The sequence below is a fragment of the Carcharhinus amblyrhynchos genome, chromosome 28, assembly GCF_965287045.1.
Source record: "Carcharhinus amblyrhynchos chromosome 28, sCarAmb.v2.hapA, whole genome shotgun sequence".
In the NCBI taxonomy this organism is placed as follows: domain Eukaryota; kingdom Metazoa; phylum Chordata; class Chondrichthyes; order Carcharhiniformes; family Carcharhinidae; genus Carcharhinus; species Carcharhinus amblyrhynchos.
The window spans coordinates 22,682,723-22,710,196 of record NC_137351.1 but is presented as its reverse complement, the minus strand read 5'-3'; the positions used below and the strand labels follow the sequence as shown (position 1 = coordinate 22,710,196).

Genomic DNA, 27,474 nt, shown 5'->3' with positions numbered 1-27,474 from the left:
TGAAGTGTTCCCCAACAGGAAGAGAATAGTCTTGCCTGGTGATTGTCGAGCAGTGTTCATTCATCTGTTGTCATAGTGTCTGCATGATCTCCCCAATATACCGTGCCTTGAGACATCCTTTCCTGTAGCGTATCAGGTAGACAACATTGGCCGAGTTGCAAGAGTATGTACTTGTTGGGCGGTGTTCTTATGTGAGATGATGGCATCTGTGTTGATGATCCAGCACGTCTTGCAGAGGTTGCTGTGGCAGGGTTGTGTGGTGTCATGGTCACTGTTCTCCTGAAGGCTGCACAGTATCTGTAACTCCCACGACTTGCCTGGGGTTGCAAAATCTCACTAACTGTCCCGGCTGGAGACGATACACGTCTCTTTAACCTGTGCTTAATGCTCTCTCCCCTCACATTGTCTGTATCTTTAAGACTTGATTACCTGTGAAGACTCGCTTTCCAACCATTACTTTGTAAATTGAGTTTGTGTCTTTATATGCCCTGTTTGTGAACAGAACTCCCACTTACCTGACGAAGAAGCAGCACTCCGAAAACTAGTGGCTTTTGCTACCAAATAAACCTGTTGGACTTTAACCTGGTATTGTGAGACTTCTTATTGTGTTTACCCCAGCCCAATGCCAGCATCTCCACAACATGTCTTCGTATATAGTGAAAGGTATTGTTTCTTGCACGCTATCCAGATAAAGCATTCCATTCATAGAGAAGGAAAAAGAGAGTGCAGAATGTAGTGTTACAGTTATAGCTAGGGTGTAGAGAAAAATCAACTTAATGCAAGGTAGGTCCATTCAAAAGTCTGATGGCAGCAGGGAAGAAGATATCCTTGAATCAGTTGATGCATGTTCCCAGACTTTTGTATCTTTTTCCAGATGGAAGAAGGTGGAAGTGAGAATGTCCGGGCTGCATGGGGTCCTTAATTATGCTGGCTGCTTTGCCGTGGCAGCGGGAAGTGTAGACAGAGTCGATGGACAGGAGGCTGATTTGCATGATAGATTGTGCTACATTCACAATCTTTTGTAGTTTTTTGCAGTCTTGGGCAGAGCAGGAGCCATATCAAGATGTGATGCAAACAGAAAGAATGCCTTCTATGATGCATCTGTAAAAGTTGGGGAGAGTCGTAGCTGATGTGCCAAGTTTCTTTTGTCATCTGAGAAAATGGAAGTGTCGGTGGGCTTTCTTAACTATGGTGTCGGCATGAGGGGACCAGGACAGGTGGTTGATGATCTGGACACCTAAAAACTTGAAGCTCTCAACCCTTTCTACTTCATCCCATTGATATAGACAGAGGCGTGTTCTTCTCTATGTTTCCTGAAGTCGATGACCACCTCCTTCGCTTTGTTGACATTGAGGGAGAGATTATTGTTGCTGCACCAGTTCACCAGATTCTCTATCACATTCCTGTACTCTGTCTCGTCATTGTTTGAGATCCAACACACTACGGTGATATCGGCAGCAAACTTGAAAATCAAGTTGGAGGGGAATTATGACTAGTCTATTAATCCAGGAGCTCATGATGTGGAGATGCCAGCATTGGATTAGGGTGGGCACAGTAAGTAGTCTCACAACACCAGGTTAAAGGTCCAACAGGTTTATTTGGAATCACAAGCTTTCAGAATGTTCTTCTTCCTCAGGTGAGTCCACTAGTGTTGTGAGACTTTTTACCATGTCCAGAAACTCAGTTATTGTTCTGGGAACCCAGGTCAAATTCCAACATGGCAGATGGTGGAATTTGAATTCAGTAAAAAAAAAACCTTGGAATTAAGAGCCTGCTGATGATCGTGAAATTATTGTCTATTGTCGGGAAAACCCATCTGGTTCACTGATGTCCTTCAGGGAAGAAAATTGACCATCCTTACTCAGTCTGGCCTACATGTGACTCCAGGGCCATAGCAAGGTGGTTGACTCTCAACTGCTCTCCAATAGCAACTAGGGATGGGCAATAAATGCTGGCCAGCCAGCAATGCCCATGTCCCACAAATGAATAAAAAAAAAGATTTAGTAAGTTTTTACCTGGCAAGAAATTAAGTAGACATCTCAAAATCAGATAAAGGTAGAATCAGGATACTTCCAGAATACTAAAGTGCTAGCAACTTGCAGGTGGCAGTATTGTGTAGAACCATACTTAAGAAGGGACAGGAAGGCCTAATAGAGGATATAGAAGAAGTTCACTAGAAAGGTTCCAGGATTGAGGAATTAACGCATGTGGAAGGACTGGATAACTTTCGCCATAGAGAAGGCTAACAGAAGATTCGATTGGAAGGGTTTAAGGTCAGGAACAGTTTAGATCATTCACGAAGAGAAACTCTTCACAGTGAATGAAGGGGAGGTCCTGGTTTTAAGGTTATTGACAATAAGACCATACATGATGAGCTGGATTTTCATGTTGGAGATGGTAATTGGGAGGCAGGGTTAATTTTGCCATCGTGATCCCACCTCTGCCTCTAGTGGCAAGTCCAAGGCAGAAGTGGAGATGGGCCAAGTCCAGGCCGAGCTGGACAGAAGACCCATGTTCTGTTCTGAAAAATCCTCAGCCTGATGCGCCCAATGTAATCAGTGGTTCATCTATATGCTGTCAAACTTTCTGACACTTTAAACCTCCCGTCACAACTTCATCCGTCATTCACTTTATTTTGATTTGATTTATTGTTGTCACATGCATTAGCATACAGTGAAAAGTATTATTTCTTGCACGCTTTACAGACAAAGCAAACCATTCGTAAAGAATGAAACAAGAGAGTGCAGAATGTAATGTTATAATCATAGCTAAAGTGTAGAGAAAGATCACCTTAATACAGGGTAAGTCCATTCAAAAGTCTGACAGCAGCAGGGAAGAAGCTGTTCTTGTGTTGGTTGGTACGCAACCTCAGACTTTTGTATCATTTTCCTAACAGAAGAAGGTGGAAAAGCGAATATCCAGGGTGCCAGGGAGTGTATGGACTGAACACCCAGAACTTAATATAATAGTTGGAAGTTATCGAATGGCCCATAAAACTCGTCAGTAACATACTCTTCAGACTGGTTGTTAAAATGAAATCAAGCATTTGTAAATCCTTTAGGTAGTTGGATTACAGCCAATTGGCCGTAAAACCGTACATGTTGACAAACTTCAGAACTACTATCTCAACAAATATTTAGACTGAATATATAGAAGCATAAAATATGTCATTCTAGACTACCCTTTCAACAGTGTGAAATGTACTCTCCCTTTTTTATCCATTTGATGATTTTTAAAATTCATTTAATGACCCCTCCACATCTTTTACTTGCCAGGTGTAATAACTGGCAAATGCGTAGTCCACTGTGTAGTTAGATCTTGCAATCATTCTTATACCTTGCCTTACTGAGCACAGACGTGTAACACATTTCATGATGAACAGTCAAGGAGACAAAACCATTTTACCTCTGCCATGAACATTTCCTGTCTCCAATCCATGGTTCATGCCTCCATCTGAGTGACATAAAACCTGACAGCTGCTAAATTCTGGCCGCCTCTGTGAAAATTTAACAAAATGTACAACACGGAGTGAGTCCTCAGGTGACCCACAATGCTGTCACTTGCCTCTTTAATGAGATCAGTGGGATTCTAGGGCTTTCCCCTCTCTCCCAGCCTCGTGAAAAGGGCTGAGGGTGGAAATGGAGGCAGAAGCTCCAGGAATGCTGTGCAGCAACTACTCTTTCTTCTGGTCCCACTTGTGTTTGGCCCCAATTACAAATCAAAGTGTAGCTTCCACAGAACAAACACAGCATCAATGATGCAGTGCATGCCTTGTTTTTAACTTGGGGCCATAAATATCTGACCCAATGTGAGGAAAAGCTCCCTTATGCAATAAACCCGTTTCGTTTCAGAATGCACTGCCTGGTTGGGTGTTTAATACAGGTTCAATAATAACCTTCACGATGCAATTGGATCCGCAGTTGAATTGCAGGAATGTGGAGGGAGGAAAACTAACTGAGTGTATGAGACTCGTGGATTGCCCTCTAAAGGGTACTCAATGATTCTACTACCATTACAATTTGAGCTTTGCATTTGAACATCTGTGTGAAGGAACAGGGATTGCAAGACTGAAGACTAAGAGTGAGAGACTAAGACTAACAGAATCTGCTGACCTAACAACCTCTTGCCAACGCACACAAAATATATCAGTAATCTGGAGTCAACTATGTGGTTTCTTTCCTGCTTCACCTCAACTAAACTGCTAGGGAATAGAAAGATGTTACTAATCAATGTGTGATTTATGTTTGAAAATGTCCACGTGTGTTTCTCTGCCCCCATTAGTGTGTGATCAGTCTAAAGGTAACAGCAGCATTCTATCATGAGTTTAAACCAACAAGATTATTCACTTGTAATTCAATCCAAACTATTTAAATACTACATCATTCTCACATCACAGACTCCAAAAAGATACAATTAAATATGCAAATACAAATTGAAAGAATAGTTAATGGTTCACGTGTTTTTGAGGGTTCAGTGAAGGAGGAAGCTTTCTCCAACTCTTTTAGAGTTATAGAGGTTTTACAGCATGGAAATAGACCCTTCAGCCCAACTTGTCCTTGCTGCTCCTTTTTTTTTTAATTGCCCCTCTGGACCCTTTTGCATCTCTCTTCTGGGTTATGAAATCGGGCATTTTGTTTTTTATTCATTCGTGAGACGTGGGCGACGTTAGCTGGCCAGCATTTCTTGCCCATCCCTAGTTGCCTGAAGGCAGTTGAGAGTCAACCCCATTGCTGTGGATCTGGAGGTACATGTAGGTCAGACTAGGTAAGGACAGCAGATTTCCTTCCTTAAAGGATATTAGAGAGTCAGATGGGTTTTCCTGACAAGCGCCAATGGTTCCATGGTCGTCAGTAGATTCTTAATTCCAGATATTTTTTGTTGAATTCAAATTGCACCATCCGCTGTGGCAGGGTTCGAACCCGGGTCCTCAGAACATTAGTTGAAGTTCTGGATTAATAGTCTGGTGATAATACCACTAGGCCATCGTTTCTCCCTCACGTGTGGCTGCTAGATCAAGAGATGCAGTTTCTTCACAGTTCAACCTGAAGTTTTGGAATCAGACTGGAAAGTCCTTTGAAAAAACTTTTAAGCCTCTCTGTTCTTAGAAAACAAAGATGGCACTACTTTTCCCTACAGTTGTTGTTTCATTAGTGTTATTCAGTGGTATTATTCTTCTGAATTTTGGGATGAGGCAATTTCAGGATCAGAGAACCAGTTTCCATCACATGATCAGTGGTCTTTGATATATTATAGACAGTAGATGGTGAGCTTTCAGCCTCAGAGAAACCATTTCAGTCACACGATGAATAGCCATTGATATACAAAGGGCTTTCACACTTAACTTTTGGGTAACCAACCCTGGTCAGCGCTCTGTTGTTACATTAAAAATGATGTGGGTATGCCGGCGTTGGACTGGCGTAAACACAGTAAAAAGTCTGACAACACCAGGTTTTAGTCCAACCTATTTATTTGATAATATACTCACAAGCTTTCGAGGGACACCCTCTTCGTCAGGTGAATGGAGAGAACCCATTCACCTGACGAAGAGGGTGTCCCTCGAAAGCTTGTGAGTATATTATCAAATAAATAGGTTGGACTAAAACCTGGTGTTGTCAGACTTTTTACTGTGGTTACATTAAAAACCCAGAGATATAGGGGGCAATCTTACCTAAAATATTCTAATCATGTCCATTTTTGGGGCAAGCTCCCAGTCACAATCTTACGGCATTTAGAAAAAAAATGAGACAAAGTGTGGTCCTCACTAGTAGGAAGAGTGGATGGAATCTATTCACACTGGGAAGCCGGCTGCCAACTGCTAGAGAGCGCTATTGCGCATATGCCCTGATCTCCCAGTAGGAGATTTCACTTCCCCAGGCATCACTCAACCACAATTACCCCCGCCATTTATGCTGCCCCCATTTCCACCCCTCCAACTGATTGCTGCCCCCATTTACCCCACCCAGCTAATCGCCATCCCCATTCACCCCCATGGCTTATCGCCGCCTCCGTTCACCGCCTGTCCCCACTGATTGACACCCTGGTGATCCATAATGCAGTGTGCAAGTTTCACTTTCAGCCCTTCCCCCTTCAGGCCTCACTCTGTCCAGGCCCCACCCTTCCCCTTAGGCTACATCCCTTGGCACTGCCTGGTTCCTGGTGGGCACTGCCAGGGTGCCAGGCTGTGAACCCATTGCGTCCTGGGCTCAGTAATAATATTTAAATTAACTTATAAATATTTAAATCATCCTTGCACCTTTCCCGGGTGCTTGGCTGATTATGCCAGCTTATCAGGGCCAGTAATATCGCGAGACATGAAAAACCAGGCATGAAGCCAGTTTTTTGCCTCTCACATGATCTTAGCAGCTTGCCACGCCAACGGACCAGCGTAATGAGCTGGTACAATCACCCCAATAGAGTCTCAGTGTCCACTGACTTGGTGCTTTGGAGTAAACTTCAAACAGTGGCAGATGTGAATTCCACAAAGGAGTGAATGTCTGTTCGTGGGGGAGACAGCCACACAATATGATTAATTTAGAATTTTCCTGAAGCTTGATTATCTCGGTTGTGTCTGGCGTGTCTAGGAGAGTGAAAATCCCCTACCGGGATATCAGGGCACATGCACAATTGTGACCTCTAGCAATCAGCAGCCGGCTTCCCGGTGTGAATAGACTCCGTCCACTCTTTTTACTAGTGAGAATCACGTTTTTCCTCTTTGTTCTAAGTCAATAAGATTGTGGAAGGGAGTTTGCCTCAAAAATGGACACGATTCCCATCTTCATGCTTGTTTGGTACTTAGAATTTGACCCCCTTGCCAACCTCCTTAACAGTTCATCAGTATCTATTTTTAACTAAATAAAGGCAGTTCCAGAAGCTTCCACGTGAGCACATTTTTAAAGTAATGAACATGACATGCCTTTCACTGTCCATGACAATGTCATTGCATTAACCAACAGCCACTCGCATGCTCCACTGAACTAATAGCATTACTTGTGTTCGGGTGTTGTGACTAACACATCTAAACCACTAAACTGGAATGAATTCTCTATACTTCCAATTCAAGTGGTTTCAGTGCGGCTGAATTCCTTCCTGGTTTTGTACAAGGTACATCAGCTGTGAAAAAAAATTTGCTGAAATATCTCAAACGCTTGTGGCTCCCCGAGTGTTAGGAGATACTCATCTTCACAATCACAAATACTGCTATACCAGCCAACACTCAGAGGTCAAGAGTGGGAAGCTGGAGCATTAGATATAGACCAGCTCCTTTCACAGAATCTTTCTAAAGAGGCCTTCCCTTCATTCAATTCCAAGGAAAGTTAAAACGGGCGCAGAGACAGTCACAAGAGCATCATCCTGGTAGGAGACATTACATCCAAGCCCAGGCAACATTACCACCCAATTCCATCCAGTGCATACTTCCATCAAAGGTTTGCAACAAGCACTACAAGAAGGATGTGGAGGCACTGGAGACGGTGCTGAAATAATTTACCAGGATGTTGCCTGGCATGGAGGGCTTTAGCTATGAGGAGAGGTTGGAGAAACTTGGTTTGTTCTCACTGGAACAATGGAGGTTGAGGGGTGACATAATAGAAGTCTACAAGATTATGAGGGGCATGGATAGAGTGGATAGTCGGAAGCTTTATCTCAGAGTGGAAGAGTCAATTACTAGGGGGCATAGACTTAAGGTGCAAGGGGCAAGGTTTAAAGGGGATGTACGAGGCAAGTTTTTTTACACAGAGGGTGGTGGGTGCCTGGAACTCGCTGTTGGGGGAGGTAGTGGAAGCAGATACTGTAGTGACTTTTGAGGAGCGTCTTGACAAATACATGAATAGAATGGGGATAGAGGGATATGGTATCTGGAAGGGTAGGGGGTTTTAGTTCAGTTGGGCAGCATGGTCAGTTCCGGCTTGGAGGTCGAAGAGCCTGTTCGTGTGCTATAATTTTCTTTGTTGTTTGTTCATGGGAAAGCACAGTGAACTTCCCCTTCTTAACTTTAGGATCTATGCCCTGCTTGGCTATAATGCTCAAATTCTGTGGTGTCAATGGGGTGAACAACAGAAATAAATGGGCAGATGCTTCTACCCTTCTGAGTCGTGCCATAAATATAGGCGACAGTGACAGTCATGTCACGCTGGTATGTGAAGATGACATACATCTTCTTTGCTTTAGCCTCTATGGTGCAATCTTACCAGTCATTCAAGCCACAATCCCAGCCAAATCTCTGTTCGCTGCACTGGGATGGGAAAATCCTGCCAGCGTAAACAGCCGTAACATTACGGCTGACACCTATTTACCAATCAGAGTATATATGATTATCTCTTTTTGGGCACTGTGAATCAAAGCTTAACGTATACACAAATAAAAACCAAAAATGCCAGCTTAACGCAGCAAGTTTGGCAGCATCTGTAGAGCGAGAGAAACACAATTAACGTTTAGAGTCCATTGACTTCTACAGAACTGAAAAGGGATTGAAATGTAATTAATAATGTCCTGAGAGAAGGGGGGTTGGAATTAAGGAAAGATTGGCAAAGATTTCATGAACATGAGACTAAAGGGCTGTTAATGGTGGCATTAGGGACTAAAGAAGTGTTAATCGTGGCAAAGGTAAGATAGCAGAATGTGTTAGCAGGAGAACAGCGGTCAGTGCCCAGTGCGAGCAAAACTGAGCAACAAGGGGCAGTGGCCATGTGGGGGAGGGATGGGGTTTTGTTTGGGGCAACCCAGGGAACCGAATAACAAAAAAGCAAAAGTGGGGGGAGTGAAGATGGAGGAGAAGGCTTATAGTCTAAAGTTGTTGAATCATTGTTGAGCCCAGAGGACTGCAACATGCCTAATCGGAGGAGGAAGTGTTGCTCTTCCCGTTTGCATTGGATCTCACTGGAGCACTGCAGCAGCACACGGCTTCCATCAATTTTAAAACTCAGTAACGATTCTTCCAAAACCCTCAGCACCACTTAAATGAATCCTTTCAGAAGAGGCTAATACCCAAAACTAATGCTTTAGTGACTGACAGCCGTAATGTAGTGTTCCGTCATACCCTTGAGACTACTGTCACACTAATCTAGGTGAAAGATCATTTAGCCGATGACCAATATAGGATATTCACTTATTAAAAGGTTTAGTTATTCAGTTGGTTGCTCTGTAATTGGTTTCCCAAAAGAATAGTGCTGTTTTTTTTTAGATGAAGAAGGAGCGGGGACAGGGGTGGGAATTAAATTTTATGTATGAAGGCATTTGTGAAGAGTAAGTGAATTAACCCAGCCAGTTCCCAATGAAGTCAATTAAGCCACAAATTGTTTACTATTCTTAAAATCAAATTAAATTTAGCAACCCTTAAACTTAAAAAGTGGATCCGCATCCAATTTATAAAGTTCATTAGTGAAATAGTTATTGTAACTCAAGATTAATTACTTATTGATTTGTGCTTCTGCCATTGAGATCAGTGCTTGTGATTGAACTGTTATTGAGATTAATCTAGGATAGCTGACATTAACAGCAATAGTCGGTCTATTGAATAGATTAAGGTCTATGCTTGTAACTCGCATAGTCTCCAGGAAATTTACAGTTATGTTTAAAAAAGGTTGACATAGATGTACTGGTTGACTCATCCTCTTTTTGAAGGATGATAATAGCTTTCTGAGACATTAGAGTGGCGGACCGCTATCTCATAGAATCCCTACAGTGCAGAGGGAGGCCATTTGGGCTTTCGAATCTGCACTGGTCACAATCCCATCCAGGCCCTATTCTGATAACGCCACACATTTACCCTGCTAATGCCCCTGACAGTGAAGTCAATTTAGCATGGCCAATCAACCAAACCTGCACATCTTTGGACTGACAGAGGAAACCGGAGCGCCTGATGAGAGTTGCAATCCACATTATGCCAGGATTCCCTGCTCCTCAGTATATTTGCCATATACACTGGTAAGTATAGCTACAACAGCTGACTTAAATTACATCTGCCTTGATCTCAAGGAAACAAATACAACAAAGCGGCCAGTCGTACTTGGTTGTCTGGCTGTGCAATCTTTATTTCTGTGATCTTTCTGTCTGTCAGAGATGGATTCTCTGATTTTACATAGACACCCTCTATGTATACAAGACGAAAAACTCTTACACCTACAATTACAGTCTACAAAATTATGAGAGGCATAGACAGGGTGGATAGTCAAAGGCTTATTCTGAGGGTAAAAGGGCCAACTACAAGACGGCACAGGTTAAAGGTGAGAGGTTGAAGTTTAGAGAAGATGTGTGGGGAAAGTTTTTCACATGGAGGTGGTGGAAGCAGGACCATTGAATCTGCTCAGCCATTCTATCATGGCTGATATTTTTCTCATCCCCATTCTCCTGCCTTTTCCCCATAACCCCTGATCCCCTTATTAATCAAGAACCTATCTATCTCTGTCTTATAAGACTTGATATCTGATGAAGAAGCAGCATTCCCAAAGCTCATGATTCCAAATGAACCTGTTGGACTTTAAGAAGTTTCATGATGACAGGTTACTGAACCATCGAAGACCTCCAAATTGATGACAAACCAGGTCATTGAGTTGCTTCCGAGCCCCCAGATCCACACTCACAGGAGATCTGACATGGCTCTGGATAAAGAAGGACATCTTAATGCCCCCATCAACTGTCTCTGGGCCAGTGCTCGATATCTCATAAACCATTAGGGTTTCACTGGCAATCACTCCTTTTGCAACATTCAGTTTGAGTGCTGATTCTTCAGGGATTGGTGCTGGGGTCTCAGCTATTTACAGTCTATGTTAATGTAAAGCGGAGGCAAATGGATTATGAGAGTAAGCTTGCAAGGAACATATAAGCAGATTGTAAAAGCTACTATAGATATGTAAAAAGAAAAAGATTAGTGAAAACGAATGTAGGTCTCTTACAGTCTCAAATGGGAAAATGTACAATGGAGAACAAAGACATTTTAAGCAATTACTTTAGTTGTGTCTTCACCGAGGAAGACATTAATAGTTTGCCAGAAATGCTTGTGAAGCAAGGATCAAGTGAGAAGGATGAATCGAAGGAAATAGGTATTAGTGAAAGAATAGTGAGGGTTAGGTGGATTGGTCATGCTAAATTGACCCTTAGTGTCAGGAGGATTAGCCAGGTAAATATGTGGGATAGTGCCTGGGTGGGATTATGGTCGGTGCAGACTCAATTGGCCAAATGGCCTCATTCTGCACTGTAGGGATTCTATGATTCTAAATCCCCAGAGCTTTATAATCTACACCCCAGGGGACTAAAAGTAGTGGCCATGTAAATAGTGGAAGCACTGATTGTCAGCTTCCAAAATTCTGCAGATTCGGGAACAATCCAAGCAGATTAGAGGATGGCAAATGTAACCATGCTACCTAAAAAAGGAGGAAAGGAGAAAACATGGAATTAAAGACCAGTTAACCCAACATTAGTAGGAGCGAAAATGCTAGAGTCTGTTATGAAAGACATGATAACAGGACAGATAGAAAATATCAATGGGATTGGGATTAGATGAGGGTGGAAGCCAAGTTTGACAAACCTACTGGAGTTTTTTTGAGGATGTAACGAGTAGAATAAATAAGGGAGAACCAATGGATGTGGTGTATTTGGATTTTCAGAAAGCTTTTGATAAAGCCCCACATAAGATGTCAGTGTGCAAGCTGAAAGCACATGGGAGTGGAGGTAAGATACTGGCTGGGATTGAGAATTGATTTACAGACTGGAAATAGAGTAGGACGAAATGGGTCTTTTTTGGAATGGAAAGTGGTGATTAGTGATATATCACAGATATCAGCGCTTGGGCTCCAGTTTTATATTCCAATTTATATATCAACAATTTGGGTGAGGGAATCAGTTGTAATATTTCAAAGTTTGCTAACAACACAAAACTAGGTGAGATTGTGAATGGTGAGGAGGAAGTAAAGAGGCTTCAAGATGATTTAGGCAGGTTGAACGGTCGGGCAAGTACCCAGCAGATGCAGCATAACGTGGGTAAGCGTTATCTATTTTGGAAGTGAAAAACAGAATATCATTATTATTTAAATGAAGACAGATTGGGAAATGTTGAATTACAAAAGGACCTGGGTGTCCTTGTACATCAGCCATTGAGAGCAAGCATGCAGGTACAGCAAGCAGTTAGGAAGACAAATGGTCTTCAGCCCTGTCAGCAATGGGATTGGCTCAATGATTTTACCAGAGGGAGCCTCCTGATTGTCTGCCTTCAAGCTCACCATTCAGGTGAAGATGGCAGGTGAGATGTAGGCGTGGCTGGGCCTAATCAGAGGATCAGCAACTGCGAAACCTGGTCAGCCCCACCGGGAGACGTGAGCACTGCTGAGGCAGGTCAGAGATCGAAAGGGCATCTCAACAATAAAGTGGCCTTAAAGAGGTAAGTAAAACATGTGGAATCTGAGAGGGCCTTCCCAGAGGGTTGGCCTTCCCTTCCTTGGAGCAGGGGGTTTCCAGTCCAATGGGACTCCTCGATGACTGCAAGGATGTCTCCTCCTTTGACAGCAGAATGGATGCTGGTCTGAAGGATCAACCCTAGTAGACTTCTTAACATTTGTTTGCCACCTCCATTTGATAGGCGGACACTCCATACTGGTGACAATTCCCTGGCGGTGGGGGCGTTTTCCAACTTGGTTCCTGGCTACTTAACTACCTGCCACCAAGGGCCAGGAATATCCTCCCTAATAACTTAGCTTCAGCAGCAATAACATTCATATGTAAAAGGCCCCTTCCATTTGTTTAAATGGGAGGAGAGAACATCAATTCCCTTTCCCAGTTCATGGTGCAGCTAAACCAGTTACCGTGAGCAGGGACCAGTAGCTGCTTCCAGTGTCAGTCCAAGACTCGAGAGGTTTTTATGGTTCTAAACGTTGTTCAATTATGTATTAATGGTGCACTCAAAACTTTTAAAAAATCATAACAGCTACAACATAAAAGTATTGACATAACACTCAAACGTTTTCCACACCCTCTCTCTCGCACGCCTACACTCACTCTCTCTTTCATCCATGCACTCACACACTCTCACACGCACATATACACACATATGCGCACACACTCATATGCTCACACACACGCACACGTGCACTCTCTCACAGACACTGTCACACACATACTCATACACACTTAGTCACACACACACTCAGTCACATACACACACACATGCATACGTACACTCATACATACACTCACGCGCCCTCTCATACATTTACTCTCACACACGCTCATGCACACTTTCTCTCACACACACATACACAATGAGCCGCAGAGAGCATGATTTTTAAGAAATTTCCTAAAGGTACACTAACTTTACAACAAACTCGCACACTTGCACGCACACTCTCTCACTGTCTCTCTCACACACACACACTTGCACACATACTCTCTCACACACATGCATGCACACACACACTCTCATGCACGCTCGCACACAGACACTCACTCACTCTCACACACACACATACACACTCTCACACACATACTCATTGTCGCTCACTTGCACACACAAAACAGATCTGTGTTATCAACAGCACAGATAAACATCACATTTTCCAATGGGAGAGTGTGTTGCTACTGGAGGCAGACACAAAGTACATCGATTTCGAGTCATAGAAACTAGAAGCAGAAGTAGGCCATTTGGTGCTTTGAGCCTGTTCCGCCATTCATTTGATCATGGCTGATCATCAAATTCAATATCCTGATCTTCCCCTTATCCTTTGACCCCTTTTACCCCAAGAGCTATATCTAATTATCTCCTTTCACTCTTCTAAACACCAGGGAATATAATCCTAACTGAATTAGTGTCTTCTCAAAAGACAGACCTGTCATCCCAGGAATTAGCCTGGTAAACCTTCGCTATATTCCTGCTATAGCAAGGACATCCACCCTCAGATGAGGACACCAAACCTGCACACAATACTTGAGGTGTGGCCTCATCAACCTATATAATTGCAGTAAAACATCCCTATTCCTATACTCAAATGCCCTCGCTATGAAGGCCAACATACCATTTGCTTTCTTTACTGCCTGCCTGCACCTGCACACTTACTTTCAGCAACTGATGCATGAGGACGTCAAGGTCTCAATTTACACCCATTCAAGTAATAATTTGTCTTCCTATTATTGCTACCAAAGTGGATAACCTCACATTTACCCACATTATACTGTATCTACCATGCATTTGCCTGCCTGTCCAAATTACACTGAAGTATCTCTGCATCCTGCTTATAGCCCACTCCCCCACCCAACTTTGTATCATCTGTACATTTGTAGAGAATACATTTAGTTCCCTCTTCCAAATCATTAATATATAATGTCAACATTATAGATCAGATCCCTGCGGAACTGCCAGTCAAAAAAAGATCCATTTATGCCAACTCTTTGCTTCCTATCTGGTAACCAGCTCTCTATCCATCTCAAGACATTACCTGCAATCCCATGTGCTTTAACCTTACATAGTGGTCAATTTTTGAGATCTTGTTAAAAGCCTTCTGAAAGTTTAAATAAACCGCATTCTTTTGTTCTTCTTGGTCAACTCTACTAGTTACATCCTCAAAGAATTCCTATATTTGTCGAGTATGATTTCCCCTTTATAAATCCGTGCTGGCTTTGTCTGATTATACCACTGCCTTCCAAATGCTGAGTTATGAAATTCTTGTTAATGGACTTTAGCAACTTCCCCAGTACCAAGGTTTCCCCCTTATGAACTCTTAGGTTTCTGGCTGTAAGAGGATTATATTTGCTTTATCAATCCTTTTTCTTTACATATCTATGGAAACTCTTACAGTCAGTTTCTATATTCCACATTAGTTTACTTTCATTTTAAATGAGTCCACATTATGAAGATGAAATTAATGGACTTTGTAATTCATAAGTGCACAGCGTTCTCGGCCTTTTGGCTAAGATCAAGTGTAGTGTCGACATGCTGTGCTTGGTTGAAGTCATTAGGTTATATTTCAGCTTCATTTGAAGCAATTTTTAAAAGCGGCATCTCAGCCTTTTGGCTGAGATGCAGATGAGATCATGCCTTGGAGGAGGAGCTATGCGTACTCCAATCAGCTTGGATCATGTGGATCAAGCCCAAGACGAGAGCTGAGAGCTTGGATTGGGAATGCCTTGAGACTCTGAATTGGACTTAAGTTAATTGAATTGGAATATAAACAAAAAAAAAATGGACTGGACCAAATCAACCATAACCAAACTGTCCACTTGGAATATGGTGTTCAAATCTTGTTGCCACACTACCAGAAGGATGTGGAGGCATTGGAGAGGGTACAGAAATGGTTTACTAGGATGTTGCCTGGTATGAAGGGCATTAGCTACAAAGAGAGATTGGAGAAACTTGGCTTGTTCTCACTGGAACGACTGAGGTTGAGGGGTGACCTGATAGAAGTCGACAAGATTATGAGGGGCTATGGACAGAGTGAATAGTCAGAAGCTTTTTCCCAGGATGGAGAAATCAATTATTAAGGGGCACAGGTTTAAGGTGTGAAGGGCCAGGTTTAAAGGGGATGTACGAGGCAAGTTTTTTTCACACAGGGGGTGGTGGGTGCCTGAAACTCAGTGCCGGGAGAGGTGGTTGAAGCAGATATGTGACTAACCAATATTGAATAGGCATCAAAGAAAATGGTGGAATGCTAGCCTCAGCCTTGAGCATCAGTCTACATGAACTTTAACCTGAATTGATTAAGAATAAGTCTCTCTTCAAAAAGTGTTGTTTGCGCACCAAAAATTAGAGGAGCCCATTGCTCACCAATTACGTAATGCCAGTATATATCCTAACAACTTGGACAGAATTTTCCGGCTGCACTCACACCCAAATCCCATCAACAGGCTTTTGCATTGTCCACCCCCTGTTCGCTGTGATTCCTGTGGCAGATTGCTGCCTTTCAGTCGAGTGGTCAGGAACCCTTATGTCACATCCCCTTGTTATGACTCATAGTGACTTACAGCAATTTTAATCAGCAGAAACAAGTTTGAGGGAGAATAATTAACAGTCTACTGATGTCTCTGAGGCATCACCCAGCGAATATTCCCTTTGACTTGACAGAATCAGAAAAAGAAATGTCAAAGTAACTTCATATCTAGTCAGCTTCATGAGACTTTGCAGTGTAGAACTTGTTGATTGACTGTGACAAGGCTCTCACTAATTAAGCAACTGACAAAAGACACTTGATGAAATTGAGAGCTTTACAGCACATATTTATATAACAAAGTACTTATCATTCATAGACAAAACTTGGTCTCATTAATACTGCATCTGTAGAAATATTTTAAAAATTGATAGTCAATGCTCTGCTTTTGATTACAGTAAAAGAAAGAAAATTCATTGATTTTAATGGCAACGGACAGTTGAATTACTCATTTTGACATTACCATTGATTAGAGATCAGAGAAGATGGAAGCCACAGAAATGCAACTACAAATTACAATCATATTTCAATGCTTTGGGTTTTTATCATTATCATTGCCAATTCTGGATGTAGCCAGCAACAACTTTAGAAAATAGTTATAGTTACCACAGACTGCATTTATTTGGTGTTAAATTTCAGAAGTTTTTTTTGAGTTTCTCTAAGAAAGCTCCCAATTTTCACTGCAATACTCTGATCTGTTTTCTAAACTTGGGCTAATCAAGGGAATGACTAAATGATTTTCCTTTCAAAGTGTGACATGGAACTGGAGAACATCGGTTGGGATTTGTAAGCTTAAAAAGTAACATTCCATTACTGTTCCATATATTCATGATGCTAAGGTGCACTTAGCATCCAAACACAAGAATGTGAACCCACTTTAAGTGATTGGTGTGACTGACATCCTTCCATCTGCGAGAGATGACAGGAATTCAGCCTCAGAAATGGGGTCAGATGAGATCATCATCCACAGTTTTTTTTTAATGGCAGAACAAGCCGATGAAACGGGAAAGTCTGTCACATATAAGGTTGTCCCTTGCAGGAGGTGCAGGATGATCTCTGCTGATCCATGGGGTTGGCTTCTCTTCCAGAACTCCTGAAGCTACGTGCTGTAAGGGTGGCAAACTCCTGCAAGTGATGTCCACGTTCTTTGAATGAAAAATTTGCAAGATCAAAATGCAGATGATGGAAGGCTGTTTTAGCTCATCACCCAGGATAAGAATAACGTAGGATCCCTACAGTGCAGAAGGAGGCCATTCAGCCCGACGAGACTGCACTGACTCTCCAACAAAGCATCTTACCCAGGCCCCATCCCTCTAACCCCATGTATTTATATCCCATTATTCTTGGACACTAAGGGGGCAATTTTGCATGGCCAATCAACCTAACCTGCATATCTTTAGACTGTGGGAGGAAACCGGGGCACCCAGAGGAAATCCACACAGACTCAAGAACATGCAGACTCTGCACAGACCCAAGGCTGGAATTTGAACCCAGGTCCCTGGAGCAATGAGGCAGCAGTGTGACCCACCTTGGCGTCGTTTGACCTTACTGATTAATTCAAAGGAGAGTGGCCATGATATGTGTCTGCAGGTTATTCTGACCTGCAGTGATGAAATGGATTTCCATCTCTGCTTTCATCTTGTTTTTTTTTATTCATGGGGTGTGGACCTCACAGTGTGGCCAGCATTTATCACCCATCCCTAATTGCCCTAGACAACATATCAATTCGGAGCAGGAGAAGGCCACTTGGTCCCTCGAGCCTTCTCTGCCGTTCAGTAAGATCATGGCTGATCAGACTGTAACCTCATGCCTGCATTCTTGGTTACCCCGATAACCTTTCACCCCTTCCTTATCCAGAATCTATTTAGCTCTGCCTGAAAAATATTCAAAGTCTCTGCTTCTATTGCCTTTTGAGGAAGAAAATTTCAGAGACTCACCGCCCTCTGACAGAAAACATTTTTTCCTCATCTGTCTTAAATGAATAACACTGTATTTTTAAACAGTGACCCCATAGTTCTAGATTCTTCGACAAGAAGAAATATCCTTTCCATATCCATCCTGTCGATACCTTACAGGATCTTAAAGGTTTCAATCAGGTCTCCTCTTTCTCTTCTAAACTCTAATATATACAAGCCTAACCTCTCCAACTTTTCCCCATAAAACAACCCACCTATTCCTGATATTAATCTGGTAAACGTTCCCTGAACTGATTCTAATGCATTTACATCTTCCTTTAAGTAAGGAGACTGGTATTGTCCACAATACTTCAGATGTTTTGAGTTTATTTATTAGTGCCACAAGTAGGTTTACATTAATACTGAAATGAAGTTACTGTTACCCCTAGTCGCCATACTCCGGTGCCTGTTCAGGTACACTAAGGGAGAATTTAGCATGGCCAATACATCTAACCAGCACACCTTTCAGATGTGGTCTCACCGTATAACTGAAGCATCACCTACTTTTGTAATTAATTCCTTTACAATAAGCAATAACATTGTATAAGCTTTCCTAAATACTTGTTGCACCTGTATTATATTTCATACACCAGGGTATCCAGATCCCTCTGAACCTCAGGGGTGAAATTTAACATAAAATGTGGGTGGTTATCAAATCTGTCTCATAGTGCCAGGGACCTGGGTTAGAATCCTGGGTTGGGTGACTATCTGTGCACAGTCTGCATGCTTTCCCCATGTCTGTGTGTGTTCCTCTGGGTGCTCTGGTTTCCTGCCAGTCTGAGTGATGCGCTGGTTAGGCACATTGACCATGCTAAATTCTCCCCAGTGTACCCGAACAGGCACCAAAGTGTGGCAACGAGGGGATTTTCACAGCAACTTCATTGCAGTGTTAATGTAAACCTACTTGTGACACTAACAAATAAAGGTTAAAATTTAACACCAAAACCCTACCACTGGAATTGGGGTGGATGAGGTTCCCAGAATGGAAATCAGACAAGGTTGTAAAACCCCACCCGAGCAAGGCCATAAACTTTTTACCTAAGAGCGCGATTCAATGAAAAGAATTCTAAGTGCTGTACGAATGAGAAAATGGGGCAAAAAAATTTCCAAATCAGGATGGTGTTGGTCTGTAGGCTGAATAAACATAACTTGATGTTAATTTGGCTTTAACAGGTTTTCAGAAGGGGAAGATTTTCAGATTGAAAAGCACCAGGAAACTTCAAACTTTGTACCGAAAGGAAGACCAACCTCTCTTATTTGATTCATTCCTTTTTGACAGTCTGTGACATCTGCAATAATAGACCCACTCAAAGCTTTAAACACAGTGTTCATATCAAAGTAAAGTCATTTACAGTTTGAGTTCCTTTAATCCATTAATCTGAAAACATCCAAAAACCATACTTTTTTGGAATTTCATCAACATTTAGAATGGGAAGCCTAGCTGTTTGCAACTCCTTACCTTGCGATTTTCGTGGTGAACATGTCCAAAAAATATTTATCGCACTCCCCTGTATTTATTCCGTGAAATGGTCCACTATTCCAGTCATTTTATTTACTTTAGACAGTAGCTAGCCTCGGCTTAGGCAATTGTAAGAGGCATCCAGAAACTAAATGATCTGGAGAGGGAACCTCTGGTTGTTCGCGCCAGCGGGATTCTCTCTCCAGTCCCACAGCACTCAACGGAGATTTGCGCTGAGTGCCAAATTCTCTGGCAGTGGTGACGGGGTGCGAACGGCCAGAGAATTCCGGCCCTGAAATCCGCAATGTAATTGGTCCCGATAAGGTGTTTTGGTTAAAGGATAGTCCACCATGGCACTCATCGATGATCGATTATTAGAACACAAACTAATTCTATGCTAGTAATTCTGATCATCTTTACATTTAGTTATCATTTGTGAAACAGCAAATTACAGATTTTTAATTTAGATGCAGAGAATTAGTTGAGTTCATGAAAGTGGATTTTACACAGCACCAAGCACTGGGATTAATGGGGGGGAGTTCCCAGTTCCCACTGGGGACATTCCTCTCTTCCAAGATGTGAAGTCCTACCCCTGCTTTGTGCCTCCCATCCCCTCATCTCCCTGTCTCCCACGCTGGGGTCTTCAATCCCCACCTACCCAAAAATGCCCAAACTAGCCCAGGAGACATGTCCGTCCTTCCTTCCTGCCAGCATTGGCCGCTACTCACTTCTGGCACTGCTGGGAATATAGATCTAGCCAATCAAATTGGCTGGCCGCTCCCAAGGGTGAAACTTCCAGACCCTGGAGGCCCGAAGTCCCATTCTTCAGTAATTTAAGGCCAACTCCGGCATTTTGTTTGGCTGCCAGGTTACCGATTTTAAAGTTGGCGAGGTACTGACTGGCTTTTAGCTCAAGGGGATGGGTAATCTGTCCATCACACAGTTCAGCCTCCCCTTGTTTCATGTTATTGCCACTCTAAAAAAGAAAAGTCATTGTACTTACAATGGGATCATTACTCAATAAATACAGAAGTGAAGCCAAAACACCATCACATAGAGTTACAGCAGACTTTCTAAAATTGTCTACCAAGTGTAGTGAGTGGCACAAAATGAATGTCTCACTTGGCTGCCTTCTGCCTTGGAAGTCGTCTATTTTGTGATCCTGAAGCACAGTGTTTTCACCTGCATTAACCTCTTTGTGTTAGAGGCTACATGAGTAAAGTGTGAACTATATTTAAGAGAGAGCAAAGAGCTGGTTGCTGTTGCAGCATATTTATATTGTCAACTAACAAATGAAATGGAAATCTCCAGAAACAAACCATACGAAAACTATGGGTGGCAGGGTGGTGAGCGTGACAGCCTCACAGCGCTAGGGACCCGGGTTTAATTCCGGCCTTGGTGCCTTTCTGTGCAGAGTTGGCACTCTCACCCAATGTTGGCGTGGGTTTCCTCCCACAGCTGAAAGATGTAGCACAGGTTAGGTGGATTGGCCATGCTCAGTTGCCCCTTAGTGACAGGGGGATTAGCAGTGCAAATGCTTGGGGTCACAGGGATACAGCTTGGGTGTGATTGTTGTCGGCACAGGCTCGATGGGTCAAATGGCCTCATTCTGCATTGTAAGATCCCATGATTAATTTCATTTCTAAGATGGTGCCCATTGAAGGCATATGTAGAAAATAGAAGGAGGAGAAGGCCATTTAGCCCTTTTGAGTCTGCTCCACTATTCATTATGAACGTGGCTCATTTTATTATTAATTATAATTAATAATGGAGGCATATTAGAAAGACTTCCCCATTGCATGGACACTTGGGCAAAATTCCTGTGACAAAAGCAAAATCCTGCTGGAACTCTGAAATAAAAGCAGAAAATGCTAGATAAACCTAGCAAGTGGAGAGAGAAATAGTTAACCTTTCTAGTCCACATGATTCTTCTTCAGAACTTAACTGTTGTCATGGGAACCTATTGCCTTCCTGAATATAAGTTTACATTTATTTATTAGTGACACAAGTAGGCTTACACTAACGCTGCAATGAAGTCACTGTGAAAATCCCCTAGTCGCCACACTCTGGCGTCTGTTCGGATACACTGAGGGAGAATTTAGCATGGCTAATGCACCTAACCAGCATGTCTTTCAGATTGTGGGAGGAAACCGGAACACCCAGAGGAAAGTAATGCAGACACAGGGAGAACATACAAACTCCACAAAGACAGTGACCCAAGCAGGGGAAATCGAATCGGGGTCTTTAATGCTGTGAGGCAGCAGTGCTAACCACTGTGCCTCTCTGCCAAACTTGTAATAAAGTTACAAATCCAGTCATGTTAATTGAGGTTAGTTTCCTTGTCACAAGCCTGCATTTCCATGTTACGTGTGCACCTTTACAATGCACTGCCTAGCTTTTAAAAAATCATTCTAATCATATCATTAGGACATAGCAATTGACGCTGGTGTACCACGACAAATTGCTGAAAATCATGTTCTACGTTGCTGATTTATTAAAGTGCACATGTACATGGTTATTAATTCATTCCATTAAACGAGATACATCGGCTGTCCTAATTCACATTTCAATGTGAAAACAGCTTAAAGACTTGGAGATCATCACAGAACACTGGCAGGATTAGTTGGCAGGATTAATCAAGCGATCCCTGTTGGAAGGATTTGCTGAAGTCATTGGGACATTCCTATCACAGCTATTTCTTTCACGAGTACAAAAAATGCTCCAAGAAATTTTTTTTTCTTTATTCATTCATGGGATGCGAGTGTCGCTGGCAAAGTCAGGATTTGTTGCCCATCCTTAATTGACCTTGGGTGGCTCGCTGGGCCATTTCAGAGGGCAGTTTAGAGTCAGCCACATTGCTGTGGGTCAGGAGCCACATGTAGGCCAGACCAAACCAGGTAAGGACGGTAGATTTCGCATGGGGTGTGAGGGAAAACAGATAATGAATTGACAGTGGTTTCATGGTCACTGAGATGAGCTTTCAATTCCCGATTTCTTTCCATTGAATTTAAAATCCACCAGCTACCTTGGTAGGATTTTAACCCGTGGCCTCAGACCATTAGTCTGGGCTTCTGAATTGCTAGTGCAGATGACATTACCACAATAACGCCATCTTCCAACATGGTGGCACAGTGATGAGCACTACTGCTTCACAATGCCAAGGACCCGGTTTAGTTCCTGGCTTGGGTCACTGTCTGTGCAGAGACTGCATGTTCTCCTTGTGTCTGAGTGGATTCCTCCGGGTGTTCCGGTTTTCTCTGAGTGTCTGAAAAACGTGCTGGTTATAGGTGCATTGGCCGTGCTAAATTCTCCCTCCATGTACCTGAACAGGCGCTGGAGTGTGGCGACTAGAGAATTTTCACAGTAACTTCATTGCAGTATTACTGTAAGCCTACTTGTGACACTAGTAAATGAACTTTTTAAAACTCCCTGAGGACTTTTACAATGGATCCTCAAACATTTGAAATGTTTGGATTCGCCTTTTTCCCCTTTAATTATGTTTATACTTTAGAAATAGGGAAGTATTATGATTATTTCATGGCCAAATCCTTTGGCAGTCATTTGCAATTTCAGGACAAGTGAAATTATTCATGATTAAAGGCAAATCAGTCTTTCAAATTCACTGTGGCTGTATCTTAATACTCCACATATCTGAATGTCGCTATCCATGATTCTAGTATTCTCCAGAGTCTTAATATAATCAACCTTTTACTCTTTCGAAATGATTAAATAGACCCTCAATTTCAAGCATGTACAAAACTTGGGTTTTCAAGCAATTACAGGAAAATCATGATATAATTCTGCTTTTTGAAATTTTTAATAATTTAATAGTTGTTTTAATCCACAAAAATGTATCATTACATTTAAACACTGATGCACATTATTAAAGTTTAGAAATATGAATCATCCATTTATTGATGCCGTTAATGTTCAGAGAAATATAAAGATGTGACGTTAGTTTCTTTCTCTGCTTTATTACAGAGCATGAAAAACATCGACTTTGCAAGAGCGCTGATTATATGAATTTGCACTTCAAAGTAAAATGGTTTTATAATGAATATGTGCGAGATCTTCCAGCTTTCAAAGATGCCATAGCAGAATATTCTTTGTAAGTAATGAAATTTAATTTCATTCCTGTTTATCATGCAGAACATTGTTATATCCTAGTGACAAATTTTCATACCTGCCTGATTCACCTGAGGGAAGGAAATGTCAAAGAATGGGTCATGTTTCTGTTGCATTTATTAAGAGTAGACTATTTACATTATCAGTAATCAAACATCATGATGCTGCTTAGCGTTGAGGTTGTGTAAGATTTCATTTTTTTTTAAATCCTACATTTATTATAGCAGAATGTCATGGGGAGGGGAGGTGAAATTTGACTTCCCTGTACATATGGAAAGGGGCGAGGGGAGGCAATGGCCAAGTGGTATTATCGCTAACCAAAAGAGAAAATGCTGGAAAATCTCAGCAGGTCTGGCAGCATCTGCAAGGAGAGAGGAGAGCTGATATTGAGTCCGGATGACCTTTTGTCATAGCTGGTATTACCGCTGGATTATTAATCCAGAAACTCAGCTAATGTTTTGAGGACCCAATTTTGAATCCCACCCAGCGGATGGTGAAATTTGAATGCAATATATTTTTAAAAATCTGGAATTAAGAATCCATTGATGACCGTGAAACCATTGTTGATTGTCAGAAAAACCCATCTGGTTCACTAAGGCTCTTCTGGGAAGAAAATCTACCATCCTTACCTGTTCTGGCCTGCATGCAATTCCAAAGCCACGGCAATGTAGCTGACTCGCAACTGTCCTCAGGCAAGTGCTGGCCAGGCAGTGACCCGTGTCCCACCAATAAATAATAAATAAATAAAACGGTTTCTGCACCATGCCCAGTTTTCTGATTAGCCATCATCAGTTTTTAACTTACACCAAAGTGGTGTTTCCCTTGCCACGCCTGCTCCCCCCCGGCCCCCCCACTCCACTTTTATTACTGGACTGCAACTGAGGGGCTTAACAGGCTGGCCAGCATTTGTTGCCCATCACCAGTTGTCCTTGGAGGGAAATTAAGAATCAATCACATTGTTGTGGTTCTGGGGTCACATATAGGACAGACCAGATAAAGACAACAGATCGTTTCTTTCTCTTTGAACAGTATGCTTTGTCTGCATAGCGCACAAGAAACAATACTTTTCACTGCATACTAATGCATGCGACAATAGCAAATCAAATCAGATTTCCTTCCCTTAAGGACATTGGTGAACCAATGGGTTTTTCTGACAATCAATAATGGCCATCAGTAGATTGTTAATTCTAGATATTTTTTATTGAATTCATTTTCCACCATCTGCCGTGGTGGGATTTGAATCGGGGTCCCCAGAACATTAACTGAGTTCCTGGATTAATAGTCTAGCAATAATACCAGTAGACCATCACCTCCCCTGACTGTGTACCAGAAGCACTGTAGGAGTGGAATAGAGTGTGTAAATAAAAGGAATCTGATGAAGGGACACCAACCCCTGACGAGTTATTTTACAGATGTCTTGACATATTACTCTTGACTTCAGTGACTGGCTTAAGATCCTTTTGCCGGTGGGCTCTTTGTCCAATTGGTGACCAGTGCTGTAAGGTTTGGGTGCTCATTAAGCAATAAAATGAGTGCTGGAATTTTTTTCCAGGAAGTGAGAGCGCTGAGATTATCTAATTTATTGTGTGGCATTGTGTTTACAGTTAGCTGATTATGGTGACACTAAGAATAACTATAGGGATCGAAGTGGGCCAGCACTTCATATATCCTTAACTGGGGGAGGATGGTTGATGTAATTGGTTTGCAAATGGAAGAAAAACGTGGGTGATGAATTGGAACCTGTTTTAATTCCTATTCTTCGTTGTCCACATAATTGTTATGCATTGTGCCATGATCATATTCCAGAATTCTGCACAAGTATCTCGTTCTAATCAAAATAATGTGTTTCTGACTGGGAAATATTACATCAACTAACCAAATTACAAAAAGAAGAATATAAGGCAACTTTTAGTTGACTTATTTCCTTCTTTCAAAACTTCTGTTACCAAATTAGAAAACATTCAGGTTCACACGTAAGAGTTTCTGGTTAGGGACACAAGTATCTGTGGGACTGTGCTACCTTCAGTTCAGCCCCATTCCCATCACAATGAATTCATGAATAGAATGGCTTCTTTTGTGACTGTGAACTGTCATTACAGAAACCAGGGGCTGCCCACCCCCCACATCCCCCAGTAATGCAGATAGCAAAATCACGAGCCTGCCCGACATATTTAAATCAATAATTAAAGTCAATCAGGTTTATTATCAAATCAACTGACCCTGATAATACTCTGCGCACACGATCAAACATTTGGATTGTTCAGCAGGGCGGGAACAGGAAGCCCAGTTTTTACCCCTCAAATATTTAAAGGGAGGAAAGGAAAGGGAGGGTTTCTTCAAGCTGCAGCAGGTGACGGTGCAGAGGGACCTCGGGGTCCTTGTGCATGAGTCGCAAAAACCCAGCCTGCAGGTGCAGCAGCTGGTCAGGAAGGCAAATGGGACGCTGGCCTTCATAGCGAGGGGGATTGAATATAAAAGTAGGGAGGTCTTGCTGCGGCTGTATAGGGCATTGGTGAGGCCGCAGCTGGAGTACTGTGTGCAGTTTTGGTTGCCGCACTTACGCAAGGATATTTTGGCCTTGGAGGGAGTGCAGAGGAGGTTTACTAGGCTGATACCGGAGTTGAGGGAGTTGAGCTATGAGGAGAGGCTGAATAAACTAGGCTTGTACTCGTTAGAGTTTAGAAGAATGAGGGGAGATCTCATTGAGACGTATAAGATGATGAATGGGATGGATAGGATAGAGGTGGAAAGACTCTTCCCGCTCAGAAAGGACAGTAGGACTAGGGGGCACAGCCTCAAGATAAAGGGGGGGGGGCGGTTTAGAACGGAGTTGAGGAGGAACTTCTTCACTCAAAGGGTGGTGAATCTCTGGAATTCTCTGCCCGTTGAGGTGGTGGAGGCTCCCTCGCTCAATATTTTTAAGACGCGGGTTGATGGGTTTTTGATAAGCGAGGGGATTAAGGGTTATGGGGAGAGGGCGGGAATGTGGAACTGAGACACGACAGATCAGCCATGATCTTATTGAATGGCGGGGCAGGCTCGAAGGGCTGGATGGCCTACTCCTGCTCTTATTTCTTATGTTCTTATGTAAGCGCTTCCAATTGTCAAACGCAGGGTGGCGCCCTTTGGTTAACGCACAGAAACATCAAAAGTACAGGTAGGAATAGGCCATTCAGCCCTTCAAGCCTGCTTCATCATTGATTCTGACTGTGGCTGATCATCAAATTCAATAACTGATCCCACCTCCCCTGCCCCCCCAATATCCCTTGATTCCCTGAGTTCCAAGAGCTATATCTAATTTCTTCCTGAACCCCTTTTCCAGCCTAACTGTTCCCTCCCTGAAACTCACCTCCACGTCCGCACTCCCACAGCTGCCCCTCTTCTGACCTACCCAAGCCCTCTGGAAGGGGAAAAGACCTCCTCCCTCTCTCCCACCACGTCCTCTCCCCCGAACCTACAGGCGCTGCGGATCCATGGCTTTGGGGTTCTCTCTTCTGCGGGAATCCCAGCAGAGGCGATTGATGCCTCTCTGGCACTGCCGGGACTGATGGAGCTGCCAACCAATCAAACGTGATTACCCGGGAGGGAGGGGGGGCGGTGCAGTGCGGTGCGGGTGAGTGCTATCCATAACCAGATGGATTTCCAAATGTGTTGTGGGGTGCGGGGATGGCAATGTAGGGGAGGGGCGAGGGATGTGGGGGGCAGGGGGGACAGAGGGGGGGGTCTACTAATTATATGGAAATGTATTGAAGCGAGGTTCATGACTTCTCTGGGTTATATTACCAATGAGGGACTTGGAGAATTGGAAAACAAGATCTCGCTGGAAAGATTCTTGTTTTCCGAGTCTATTATGCATCCACGACGCCATTTGCTCTCGTGACTAACGTGGGTGCAAAATAGTGACCATAGCATCATCCAGCACAGAGGAGGCCATTTAGTCTACCATGCACGTGCCAGCTCTTTGAAAGAGCTATCTAATTAGTCCCACTAACTTCTTAAAGAGGCAAAAACAAAACGGTCGATAAATTTCCAG

At 42.8% G+C, this 27,474-nt stretch overlaps 1 protein-coding gene across 1 annotated transcript in view; it reads left to right on the top strand.

Moving 5' to 3' along the window:
• The window catches only part of LOC145359668 (protein unc-13 homolog C-like), a 396,096-nt gene that overhangs the window by 262,525 nt on the left and 106,097 nt on the right, over nt 1–27,474 (top strand). The window contains 1 exon segment of the mRNA XM_080214409.1: nt 23,298–23,424. Within this exon segment, the coding sequence (XP_080070535.1) occupies nt 23,298–23,424 (127 nt within the window).